This window comes from Anolis carolinensis, chromosome 2 (assembly GCF_035594765.1).
Source record: "Anolis carolinensis isolate JA03-04 chromosome 2, rAnoCar3.1.pri, whole genome shotgun sequence".
Classification (NCBI taxonomy): Eukaryota; Metazoa; Chordata; class Lepidosauria; order Squamata; family Dactyloidae; genus Anolis; species Anolis carolinensis.
This window is the reverse complement of record NC_085842.1, coordinates 206,745,668-206,759,586: the sequence shown is the minus strand read 5'-3', so window position 1 is coordinate 206,759,586 and position 13,919 is coordinate 206,745,668. Positions and strand designations below refer to the sequence as shown.

Below are 13,919 nucleotides of genomic sequence, written 5' to 3'. Positions count from 1 at the left end.
TTAATCTTCTCTGTCAAAGAGGACTGGTGCCTCATCGAACTACAACTCCCAGAATTCCACAGAACTGAGGCATGGCAATTAAAGTGGTATCAAATCTTATTAATAGTACTGTGTAGATGCAACCTAGGAAGAATATGATACACAGCAGGCCACTTGAAATTGGCATTGGCCCTACCACTTCTGGTTTGCTCTCCCACTATTAGGCTGTGCTAACTTGATTGAAATACGAAAAACAACCTGAAAAATAAATAGAAATGCTGATTTTTGTTAAAGCCCTAAATCCAACCTTACTGGGGACTTGTGACATGCAGCATGCGGCATCTACAAAGGCAGTAGGCTCATCTTAGATTCCTCTTTCCTTGGTTTTCCTCAGCCCCTGTTTTCTTAACAGGCTCTTTCAAGAGGCAGTAATGTTTCCCTGCTCCAAGTTGGAACGCACCCAGGCACACACAAGACTCCAATGTCCGATCTCACCCTCAGATGATTTGCACATTTTATTTTTGAAAGGCTGACATTTAATGTCAGTGCCAGGGGTATCCTAGGATGGGCGGCTGGACTCACTGACTCCAAAATACTCTGCACTGGAAGAGAGGGGTGTAATCAAACACCTCTCTCTGCCCAGAAAAATCCCCCCATCGTGTTCCTGCCTACAAGGAGATAACATGATGGTGGTGGATTTTTCTGTTCTATTGGAAAACAAGGGCTATGGGAAAGCTGAGAAGGGGACAATGTACCTTTTGGATTACAAAAAAAGACCTCGCAGAAGTTTTTGTCCAGAACAGCCACAATTCTGGGAGCCATTTTCCAAAACAGCAATTTTCCCTGTGTTTTTAAAATGCCTTTGCAGTATCACATTTAAATATCACAGAGCCAAGAGAATTACATCCCCTTACTCTTTAACATCTAAATGGACAGAGAAAGACATTATCACTAATCCCTTTTAAGTGTCTCTAGCAGAGAAGCTGGAAGTCCAACCCAAAATCCACTTGCAATAAAAAAACCACTGGACTTTTTCTTTTGGTGCAGAGATCCAAAGTGGTGTAGTGATTAGGGAGCCAGATTAGCACTTTGGAGATTCAGGTTCAATTCCCCACTCAGCTATACAACTGATGCCCAGTTGTTATCGAACACGGCCACCCCCACTCCCTTTTTTTGTGTGTCAGGAGCAACTTGAGAATCTACCACCCCTAATAAAAAGAGAACTGTAGTTTTATCGCTAGGGGAAATGATAGTTTTCCCAAGGATGCAAGGTCAGAAGGGACCATGTTGACCTCCGTCCCTCAACCACCCTCCAAACTAGTAGGAGCAAACCTCCCAACACCATAAACCCCAGCTCCCCACAGTCACACACACCCCGGCTCAGCTGTTCAGCTTGAGCTGGTCCGCATCAGCGATCATCCAGAACTCCACTGGAAATTGTCTCATGACCCCATTCACTCTTACTGTAACAAAGTTACAGGACAGATAGCTACAGATGCTGACAAATGAAACCAAGAGTGCCACCTTTCAATTTTTGTAATGTCAGGAAAACATTTGAATGGGAAAGTGAAAAGAGTAACCAAGAATCATAGAATCATAGAGTTGGAAGAGACCTCATGGGCATGAGATTTTTAGACAAATGGATCTAATTTACATATGTTTTAATTGTTATAATGTATTTTAATGATATATTTTTATAGTTTTAATTGATTATATGTACTGTTTTTGTTTTATTATTATGTTTTTGGCATTAAATGTTGCCAACTGTTGTAAGCCGCCCTGAGTCCCCCCGGGTGAGAAGGGCGGGTTATAAATGCTGGAAATAAATAAATAATAATAATACAGTGTATCCTACACCTCCATTGCTACAATCTCTCATATACAAAGTGCTGCTGCTCAGTCGTTTAATCATCTCCGACTCTTCGTGACCTCATGAACCAGTCCACGCCAGAGCTCCCTGTCGGCTGTCACCGCCCCCAGTTCCTTCAAGGTCAACCCAGTCACTTCAAGGATACCGTCCATCCATCTTGCCCTTGGTCGGCCTTTTTCCTTCCATTTTCCCCAGCATCATGATCTTTTCCAAGCTTTCCTATCTCCTCACGATGTGGCCAAAATACTTCATCTTTGCCTCTAGTATCCTTCCCTCCTGTGAGCAGCCGGGCATTATTTCCTGAAGGATGGACTGGCTGGATATTCTTGTGGTTCAAGGCACTCTCAGGATTTTCCTCCAGCACCGAGTTCAAAAGCGTCTATCTTCCTTCGCTCAGCCTTCCTTATGGTCCAGCTCTTGCATCCATAGGTTACTATGGGGAATACCATTGTTTTGACTATGTGGACCTTCGTTGCCAGTGTGATGTCTCTGCTCTTCACTATTTTGTCAAGGTTGGCCATTGCTCTCTTCCCAAGAAGTAAACGTCTTCTGATTTCCTGGCTGCAGTCTGCATCTGCAGTGATCTTCGCGCCTAGAAATATAAAGTCTGTCACTGCCTCCACGTTTTCTCCTTCTATTTGCCAGTTATCAATAGGTGTAGTTGCCATGATCTTGGTTTTCTTGATGTTTAACTGCAACCCAGCTTTTGCACTTTCTTCTTTCACCTTGGTGATAAGGCTCCTCAGCTCCTCCTCGCTTTTCGGGTATACAAAGTATCTTTCTCTATTTTTCTCTTTTTTCCCCCCTTACGCAAATGTGCGCATGAGCGCAGAGGAATGAATTAAAATAAATAAAGCAAATTACCTTTCCTGCCTTGCATGCAGCCAAGATGAGACCCCTCTCCCTTCACCCTTCTTTCCACCTAAGAACTTGTATTGAAGCATTACATGAACTCTATTTTTCATATTTTAATACTTAATTTTATTGAATTATATCAATTAGAAGGCAGATCAGCATAATAACTTCTTGAGCAATCTCAGACATTCTAGAAACTCCTTCCACACCCTGTGTGGGAAACAGGGGCAAGACATAATCTGTTGGACAAAGCGTCTTCCTGACTGCCAGCCAGAGGAGGTCATCCACTTGCCACCCTGAACTTCCCTTTTGGGGATTTCAGCTATCTGCTGGATATAGACTCAGGAAGAAACTCTGATGGCATTCTCATCTCCAGTAGACATTTCTGGGACCTTTTCTTTGTCTTAGCATGAGAAGATGTCTGGTGTTGTGTAGATACCATGTCCTCGCAGCTAGGACCCAGCACCTACACAACCCCATCATTCATTTTTCCAGACTCTCATTGTCTTTAGCAGTCCATTGCGACACACCCAGGGATGGACACAACCCCCTGGAGATCTCTCCGCCACAGGAGCCATCTCCATTGGTCCACTGGAGGTCCCAGGGCTTCCCTGCCCAGCAGGGAGGGCACCCCCTAAGCGTCATCGCCGCCCCTACCACTCAGGGCTCACACCAGCTAAGACTCGCCTCCCGAAATCAGAGGCCTGGGAAATGCCAGCCTGCTTTCTGGCACTGGCCAATCAGGGAGATGGGAGGGAATTTTGAACTATAGCAAAGGTAATGAAAGCTCTTATGTATAAAGATGCCTGTTTTTTCCTTGTGTTTTACACTTGTACCCTTCGAGCACCTGCTGTTGTACAAGTGTCCCTCTGCAGATTGAATAAAACTTCTGTTGTTTGCCTTCAAACTGGTGGGATTCCTGATTCCTGACTCGAAACATTGGTGGTTAGCAAAGCTCGCCAGTATCCTTCAGTATCTGAAAATCCTAGGGAAACCTCAAATTTCCAGCATCACAGTCACTCTCTCAACCTGAAGCAGGAAGAGGATCCATTCATGATACCCTGAGATCATCAGAGGAAAGGGAGAATCCGAACGAAATTAGTTGCTAACAAACAAATATCAAACAAGACACTTATGCTAGTACCGGCTATTCTGACTGACAGCAGCTCTCCAGTGTCTCAGGAAAAAGAAGAGTCTTTTTTAGCTACTAAGGGTCTCTTTTAGCTACTAAGGGACAAAGGACCTATAGTTCCTCTCCCTTGCACTGTGAGTCTAACAGACCTCATAGGATTGTTGTGAGGATAAAGTGAAAGGTGAAAATTCATAAATACCACTCTGAACTCACTGGAGAAAAGAAAGAATAGAAAGGCAATCCATACATAGATGAAATTGGACAAGAATGGAGAATTCAATTTCTCTAGGGACTGTATTCTCTTGAAGGTACCATCAGCTTCCCACTTTTGCATTTTTGGGTTGAATCTTTGTGGTGGGAAGGTAGTCAGTGTAGTGAGGGGATAGTGCTAATGGACAGTCAGAAGGAGGAGTAAGGTGAGGAGATGGATTGGTTGGAGAGGATTTAAAATCTAGCTACAGAAGGATTGAGGGGAAGAAATGGAAAGGAGAGAAAGGGGTTAAAATTTGGCTGGGTTTCTGTGGTAGGAATGGAACTGATTGGTTATGGTTGATGGTGAGAAAGGGGTCTAGCATGCATGTTGGGAGGGAGCAGAACCCTGTGGTTCTCTCAGTGTTGTTGATCTGCAGCTCTCATCATCCCTGGTAATGCTGTATTTTTTCATGTGCAGAAATTATATATGAAATATATACAATGTCACCGTTCTTGACAATCATCTCATCAACCCTGCTTCTGATCAATACAAGAGTCCTGAAATAATGGCATCCATACTGGATGGCTATTTAGCCTTTAAACAAATAACTGTAGCTCACCACCTCCAAGCACCATAGTCACCTAAAACTCCAGATGAACATTTAGGAAAATCAGTTTAGGGATCCAATAAAAAGGGAGCAAAATGTTCAAAGGAAGTCACGTAGAAGAGTTCTTGGTATGAATAATTTTCATTACCACTCTCTTTGCAATGTTAGAAATTTGGGGCATGCAGTATAATTTCATTGGGGGTGGCAGGATCCTTACTGGGGAGACAATGACTCCATTTTGCCTCCCCTCCTTTTGCTATGTAGCTCCTGGAGCAGCCCTGTTCACTGTTCAGAATCACAGAAGATCTTACACAGAAACTTCTCATCAAAAGACAATGTGTGGTTTTCCAGGTGTGGCTGGACTGCAACTTCCATCATCTACAACCAGTATTGCCAATGGTGAAGGATTATTGGAATTGCCAAACAAACTGGGAGAAGTGCATATTACTAATTCATAACCTAGACACATATTCTTGGTAATGGTCTCAGCTGCCAAACCCCCTCCCCCCATTTGAACAAGCAATTGAGATTATAAGACAAAAGCCTTTCCGATTTTTTCTGTAATGTTCTGCAAAGGCCTGTATTCATTATTCTATGTGGGTACCAACAACAAAAATATGGTTTCAGAACATTGCACAGATGAGTAAAAGAAACTTTTTGTGTAAGTGAAAGAAAACTGTGATGAAATCAGACAACAAAAGACTGAGCAACCCACCACCAAAGTGTTTCACTGCATTTATTGGCACCTCAAAGACTAAGGCCCCTTCTCCACTGCCATATAAAATCTAGATTATCTGCTTTGAACTGGATTATATGGCAGTGTAGAAGGGACCTAGGTCATTGGAGCTGTAACCATGTTGATAAGCAAGGAAAATAAGAAAAGGAAAAAAGCCAATATGAGAACAGAGAACAGCGGTAGAGAAAATGAAGATGACAACAGAGAGTAGGCAGGAGAGAAATGCAAAATAAGTGAAAGCAGTTGGAGGAAAGAACCTACAATTAGTCTACACAACCCAACTTCCTCCTACAACTCCAATATAGTAAAAAGTGTTGAATCCCTTCTGATTTGTGAGTATTTTAAAAATATCCGCCTGGTGTAAATCTGACATTTAATTCCCACCCTTTTTATTAATAAAAGACAGGAAGTTTGAAAACAGAAGGGTTAAGATTTTAGTGTTGGAAAGCCCTAAAGAGAACAGAAGGTCTTGTTTGTGTGCCTATATATGTATGTCTTTACATAGGAACACTGGGCATCCTAATTGCATAATATAATTTCAGCATAGATTGTAAGTGAAAGTTATCTTAAGCCACATTAATGCTTCTAGGGAAATGTTGGTATCGGAAAATCAAAATCTTTTTGATGGTGTTCTCATTCAATAGGTCTCTATGGCTTTCTCCACCAGAATTTCAGACCAACAGACAAACGTCCCAAAGCAATGGAAATCTTTAGGAAGGCAACCATCTCAACTTACCCTGGGCATCTCCTCCAGATGTCAACACGGCAATAGCCTTGCCGATCCCCATAGTGTCAGCATGTTCATGTTTTCCCGGAACGTGCGCCATCCTTTGAGCTGGAAAAATCAAGAGACAAACAAAATGTCTTAAGTGAAGCTGGTGGAGAAGCTGGTGTTTTGTTCTTTGTTGCCTCCTGGTTGCCCTCCACACAGGCTGCTCCGCCTGCGAGACCCGGAGTGTTCCTTGTAGCCTTCTGCTGTTGCCTTTCAAAGTTAGCACCCCAGCTCCTCCTCCATAAATGACAAGCATGGAAATGTCACCTGTAAGTGATCTTGGATGCAGCGTCAGCCACACACCTAATCCTACAAGGGGCACAAAGCCAGCTATCACGAGTAGTTTGAGATTTCAGGTCAGTTGTTGCAAAATCAAGCCCTTATGCCATTCAGAAGAACCACTAAAGGCTTATGACCACATGGTAGGATTGGAGAAAATCTAGGTAACATTTTAAAAAGAAGCTAAGGTTGCAACCCGACACTCTGTCAGTCCCACTGAACCCAATGGGACTTGTGCCTGAATAAACACAACTGCAATGCTCAAGACAGCAGCCTAAAGACAGCCTAGTCCCAACTATAGAAATAAAAATTAATAGAGAAAGGTTAATGTGTTTTATTGATCCAATTACATTTCAGTCAATTGCATTTACTCCCAAAAGGAAAAATGATTACATTAAACTGTCATTAAAATTTAAGTTATATGACTGAAGATGAAAAATGCCACCCATGATTCATCATTGTGCTGGAGAATGAAACAGAGGCAGTTTTAAAAATCCCAAATCTCATTTGCGCCATCCAAAATACATCTCTCACTTTCTTTCTCTTTTCCCCTTATAATCTCATTTTACACCCCAATGTTCTTTAGCTTACAGACTTCCAAAAAGATCCTAGCAAAAGTCTCAGGATTAAAATAAATTCAAAATTCAGTTTCCTAGGAGAGATATGTTCTAATGCAGTCTCTGGCACAGAGTATAGGACAATCTTCTGGATGTAGAGAAGGTCACTTCCTTCCAAGATGCTCTTGCTATTTTTTAGTTTAAAATCTTTTGACCTTATATTTAAAATCCACAGTGGCCTTGGTATCCTCAGAGGTTTGGTTCCAATACCTCTCTGTGGATAGCAAGATTTGTGGATGTTCAAGTCCCATTATACACAATGGCTAACAAACTTGTGTCCCAAATACGAGTTTGCATTCTGGAATTTTTCTTTGAATATTTTCAAGTGATGTGTCATTGAATCCGAGAATACAAATTCTGTGTGTACAGAGGTTCTACGGTATATAACCAGAAGCTAAATTAATGATTTGGTCCTTGTAACCTAACATTAAAAGCTCTCAACTTTAAAGGCCTAACAATAATTTTGCACAAATTGAACAGAGCCAGGATTTATTTGGGTATAGATATAAGTGGAAAATGTAAAGTTTTCCAGCACTGTCCATTCATTCTTTAATAACTTAATTTTGGAATTTTGTTAATACTGAAATTCCAATGACAACCAATCATAACAGTTTACAAATACATAACATACTAGCTGTGCCCGGCCATGCATTGCTGTGGCTTTTTTTAGTGGTGTTGGTCAATCTACATTAGGTTTTATTTTTGCTGTGACCCCCTACCTCTTTTATACTCACAATTAGTAGTAGTTGTTGAAGTCTGTTATAGTAAAGTTGAGGTGAGGGTCGTTGGGTGTTTGTATTCCTTGTTTGTTTTTTTGATGTTGTTATTTTAGATTGGTTCCCTGGGTCCCCCATACCTTGTTTTTGAAAGGCATTGTGTTCTGAAGAGATTTTTTTTCCTTTGAGGTTTGGGGGGCTGGAGAAAGGAGGTGAAAGAGGAGTATTCTGGAGAGAAGAATTTTATTTCTGGGTGATCTGGGTGGAGAGCGAGGTCTTTTTTGCGGTTGCGGAGATGGCAGTCCATAGTCAAAGGGGTTGGGTGAGTGGCGGGAATGGTGGGAAGCGCGAATTGGTCATTTTTGCGCATGCGCAGATGGTGCGTTGTGGGTTTGTGTGATTTTCTGTCAGTATGGAGGTGCATGACATGATCTTTCATTGTTTCAACCTTAAGGCATGGATGTTGTATTGTGTGGTTAAATTGCTAGGTTAGGGGGGTGTTTAGTTTTGTTGTTTTGCTCGGTGCCGGGATTCCATTACCATTATATATATATATATATATAGATAGATAGATAGATAGATAACATATGTATACATAAATAGCTTATGTTTAAAATCGCAAAATTTTAACTCATTAGTGCCCATATCTGGTTCAGACCAGCACAGATTGATATATTGATGAATGGTAAATCTCAGCATCTGAATTTAGGAGGCTGGATTCCTGCTTAACAGTCAATGCAACACGTCGTGTTAAAAGACCATTTCATAGACAAACAACTTGGACTTACTAGATGTTTTGGATTCCCAACTCCCAGAATGTTAAGGGATTATGGGTACTGTAGTCCAAAAGTGTGCATGACAATATGTTCCATGTTGCTGTTCATCTCCTATGATGTTTCCTGATGCTTCTATGTTAGGGAACCACATCTGTTTCTACAGGGCAGGGAGAAGAGTTTGGCTTACAATTTCCACCAGCCCCAACATGGAGGGAGTTGCAGTTCAAAACACTTTGACAGCCATAAGACACTGACTTCTGCTATAGTATATCCATCCATTTAAAAACCAAAGAAAGATTAGCACTTTATCAATAGTAATTTATCATGTATTAATTAGTCGTACAATAATCATGACTTCATTCAACCAGGACTGCAAATAAATTTAATAAACCAATGGCCATCTCATTTTAATTCACCAACATCTCAGTTCAGTTACTCAATGATTGAAATTGGTGCTTCTTCTGAGAAAGAAGCAAAAGAGTCTTTAAACAAAAGTTAGAATTTGTTGCCAGAAGGGAGTACTTCCTTTCATTTTCCCGACTGAAGCCCCTTCTACACTGCCCTATATTCCAGGATCTGATTCCAGATTATCTGCTTTAAACTGGATTATATGAGCCTCCACTGCCAAATAACCTGGGATAAAAAAGATAATATGGAATCAGATCCTGGGATATAGGGGCAATGTGAAAGGGGCCAGAGTCACAGCAACTGCTGTAGTTTTATGTGCCTTCAGGGTTTTTTTTTCGTGAATGACTTGAGAAACCGCAAGTCGCTTCTGATGTGTGAGAATTGGCCGTCTGCAAGGACGTTGCCCAGGGGATGCCCAGATGTTTGATGTTTTACCATCCTGTGGCAGGCCTCTTTCATGTCTCCACATGGGGAGATAGAGCTGACAGAGGGGAGTTCACCCCGCTCTCCCCGGATTCGAACTGCTGACCTTTCTGGGCCTTCTTGGTTTATTCAGAGGGTTCCCTTTGCCTCTCCCTGAGGCTGAGAATGTGTGACTTCCCCAGTGGTCACCCAGTGGGTTTCTTTTGCCGAACAGAGATGACTCTGGGAGGGATGGAGACTCTGTTCCAGGTGTATCAACACACTTAGATATAACCCTAATGGTTTTTCAAGAACAATACAAGCGACCAAAGTGCCACAGTTCAACAACTTTGGTTTTGCAAATACTATACAAATAATCACTGCAGCATTGGCAGTGAGAAAGGACTGATGCCATATAATGCTTTCCAATTCTTAAATCACAATGAGAAGATTGTCTATGTACGAGTATCTAACATATTTTTGCATGGTTATGGTATCAAAAGATTACAGCACAACAAACGATTAAAAGAATAAAACGCCAACAGCAGCAACAAAATACATCATACATAAAATGAATAGAGCACATCGATAATTTAAACTGCCATGGCACTGTCAAAATAAATAGATTTTCATTTGCTATCTTAAAGCAGGGACTCAATTCACTCAGTTCTTGTTAAAAAACATCTTAGGAGAAGTCCTGAGATCAGAACCTGGTCAGTTACTTTTCTGGACAACTCTTTATTAAATGTATAGTTCCCATTGATCTGTTACCTCCTTCATAATGGACATTTCAGGAAGAAAATGATAGCAGGAGGTACATCTCTATGATGAGGAGGGGCCCTAGAAAGTAGGCACCTCATTGGAGAAAGTTGTCTCCTTGACTGATGAATGATGCCTTTTCCTAGAGAGCTTGAAACCCAGACATGCTAATATACCCTGTTTCCCCGAAAATAAGACAGCCCCAGAAAATATGACCTAGTAGAGTTTTGCTGAATTGCTAAATATAAGACCTCCCCCAAAAGTAACACCTAGCAAAGTTTTTGTTTGGAAGCATGCCCGCCAAACAGAACACCAGAGCATGCACGATCGGTAAATGTATGTACCATAGATTGTTGTACATGTAAATAATGGTAGTAACAAGAAATTCTTGATAAGATTCACAGTTTGTTTGGTTATGCTGGTTTGTGATGACAACTACTGTACAGTATATAATAAATGTTCATTTTTTTTGTTCAACAATAAATGTGAATTCTTCTTCATGGAAAAATAAGACATCACCTGAAAATAAGACCTAGCACATCTTTGGGAGCAAAAATTAATATAAGACACTGTCTTATTTTCGGAGAAACACAGTAGTAAGGAATGCTTCTTCAGATATTTGGATCCTAAATTGTTCAGGGTCTTTTATCCTGTATGTCGTCTGTTTGTAAAATTTGTACTTTGGGTCTGTAAAAGTGTTTAAATAAGTTGGTCCTCTGCATCCACAAGTTCAATAGACCCAAGAAACCTGTTGCTACGTCTAGGGACCAAAATTTCAGATGAGGAATAATCCCATCTTCTTCAACAGAGGAATCTGTATCTGCAGATCCTGCATCCATTGATTCCACCATCCATAGCCTAAAAATATTTAAAATACAATTCCAAACAGGAAAACTTGATTTTTTTCAGTTTCATAAAAGCGATACCATTTGACTATATCATTGTATATAATGGGACTTGAATTTCCACAGATTTTGGTATCCAGGGTTGGTCCAAGAACCAAATCCCAGCAGATACCAAGCATCCACTATACTATATATATGGCACAAATGTATAGGTGTGGCTTACGTACTTCGCTTTAACTGCCACAAAGAGCAATAGCCTGAGTATTTATGTAATATTGTAAATTTAACAGAATAGTCCTCTATTTGTACACTTAGAGATAGGCCCTGCTGATTTCAGAGGAATGCTCTGCTAAATGTATGTAACATTACATAATTATTAGGCATAAAATTACAATCTAATATTATAACTTGTCTCCTTTTCTTAGAAACCAAGTCAAAATAATAAGACTGTTTATGTAGCCAATGTAAACACTTGGCTTGATCTTTTTGAAAACTAGACTTGCTTAAGGAAAATAAGCATGAAAAGTATGTGTGCAGTCTCCCTTTCCCGTTTTAACATAATTATCCTGAGATCAGGAAGTCTAACTATTCATTATTTCTTTACAATATAAAAGCTTAAATATTTTGGAGATACTTAAATTCTTTTAGGAATGTTTTCTTCTGCATATTCAATGACAGGAAACAATGACTACTGAGGACGCAGTTCACTTCGTAGTTGGTTTGAATTTTCTCTCCATATGTGAAGATCTCTAACAAATTAGAAACCTGTTTACAGCAGTGAATCTGCTTGTGTCAAAAAATTGCAGTTTTAATCTTTGCTGGTCATCCTTTTTCACAACCGTGCATGGTTGGGATTCTGTCTGGTTGCAACTCTGAGGAAAGTCCTTTATATGTATTTATTCCCACAAATAAAAATGCATGCAGTCAGTGTGTACAAACCTTTCTGGAGACTAGCTGAAGTCTTAAAGGAAAGATGTAGACAAGTGAGTTGGAGGGTTGGTGGTGGAAGAAAATTTTCCCATCATCCCCTACCATTGGCGATACTGCCAGGGCTGATGGGGCTTCAATAGGACCAAACATTCTCAGTACCATAGGGCTTCTGTTGCCCATACTAAAACTTTCTTCTGCATCCCCATCTCTGCTCATTCTATTACCTAGCACATTCCATCGTGCTTCCCATATCCCTGATGTAGCCTCTCTCAAATAAAGTATGTCAGTGTCGGAGGCAGACTTCATGACTGCAACTACTACTTTTTTATCTGTCTAACTTATGGGATGGGAGTGGAGGGGAGGCACACTTGGCATGGAATGTTCACCGTGACATTGCTAGGAAACCAAGTGACCTAATTGTTACTTTTCAGGTCACAACCACAAGACTGATGAGGATGGATCCCAATAGCTCAGGGATCCTCCAACTTTTTAAACAAAGGGTCCCTCAGGCTGTTGAGTGGATGCAGACTATAGTTTGTTGTTCTTGTTGTGTGCCTTCAAGTCATTTCAGGCTCAGGGTGACCCAAGGCAACTCTATTACAGAGTTTTCTTGTCAAGATTTGTTCAAAGGGGATTTGTCTTTGTTTTCATCTGAGGTGGCCTAGGGGATAAAAGCCTTGTGACTTGAGAGTTGGGTTGCTGACCTGAAGGCTGCCAGGTTCGAATCCCACCCGGGGAGAGTGCGGATGAGCTCCCTCTATCAGCTCCAGCTCCATGCGGGGACATGAGAGAAGCCTCCCACAAGGATGGTAAAACATCAAAACATCCGGCCGTCCCCTGGGCAACGTCCTTGCAGACAGCCAATTCTCTCACTCCAGAAGCAACTCCGGTTGCTCCTGACATGAAAAAAAAAATCAAAAAAAAAATCTGAGGCTAAGAGAGTGTGACTTGCCTAAAGTCGCCCAGTGGATTCAGAGTCACAGTCCAAGGTTCAATAGGGTGGAAAGATAAATCCAAATGGTCAGTAAGTAAATGGTACCAATATATGGTGGATCAAATGGAATTTGAAATTATGAATGTGAAACTAAATGTTGTAAAAACTAATGAAAATAGAACAAGAGAAATGGAAGAAAGATGGACAAGGGTAAAGAACTATATCATGAATCAATCTGGAGATCAAGCCATAAGAAATAAGATACAAATGTTATTTAGTATATAGGATGGAAATGGATAAAGATAAAGATAGAAAGATTGTCTCACATAGAAATGAATATGTAAAAAGAATACAATCCTCGTGTTGGTGGTGGGAATTGTAAATGTTTTGTATGTCTACGGTATGTATTTTTTGTGTTTTAAAAAATCAAAAATCTGTATTTTAAAAAAAAACAGTCCAAGGTTCAAACCACTACACCATGTTTTCTGAATTCTTTCCCTCTCTGTTTCCTACCTATATTTCTTTCTTCCATTTCTCCTTCCATCTCTTTTTCTTACCTTCTTTTCTTTCTTTCTTTCTTTCTTTCTTTCTTTCTTTCTTTCTTTCTTTCTTTCTTTCTTTCTTTCTCCCCTCCTTCCTCCCTCTGTTTTTTTTTTTGGGGAGGGGGGGCAAGAATCGGGTGAAGAGGATTTCCTCAATTTTGAGGAGAAACAGAGGAAAGGAAAGGAGAATTATGGAGGATTCCTCAATTTTGGAGGAAGATTGTTGCATCCCAATCGCCTACTTGATCTCTTTTTCACCCAAACACCACACAGATGCACAAGAATAATAAATTTATTAAGAAAAGAGTATCTAATCTAAAAATAGTTTCAAAATACACCCATAAGCTAGATTTCCAGAAGCGTAACCAAAAGCAAGGACCAACTCTGAATAGGAATCCCAAAATCACTTAAGGCAAAAGTAAGACACTGTAACCCAAGGGTTATTGCGCTTAAACTAGAATTATATCCAAAGGCTTAAAATCATGATCATAATCCCAAAGGTTTGAAACTTGAAACAAGATTTATAATCCAAATAGGAGACATGGAATTTAAACAACAACATACAGA

At 40.5% G+C, this 13,919-nt stretch overlaps 1 protein-coding gene across 3 annotated transcripts in view; it reads right to left on the bottom strand.

Moving 5' to 3' along the window:
- Positions 1 to 13,919, bottom strand: part of pfkm (phosphofructokinase, muscle) — a 61,315-nt gene that overhangs the window by 35,912 nt on the left and 11,484 nt on the right. For 2 of the 3 annotated variants that reach the window (XM_003227828.4, XM_008121206.3), the window contains exon 2: positions 6,109 to 6,207. In XM_003227828.4, coding sequence (XP_003227876.1) covers positions 6,109 to 6,199 — 91 coding nt within the window. In that variant the 5' untranslated portion in view covers positions 6,200 to 6,207. Of the gene's footprint in view, positions 1 to 6,108; positions 6,208 to 12,100; positions 12,225 to 13,919 lie in introns of those variants that run through there. The other variant, XM_062971587.1, reaches the window with a different exon arrangement.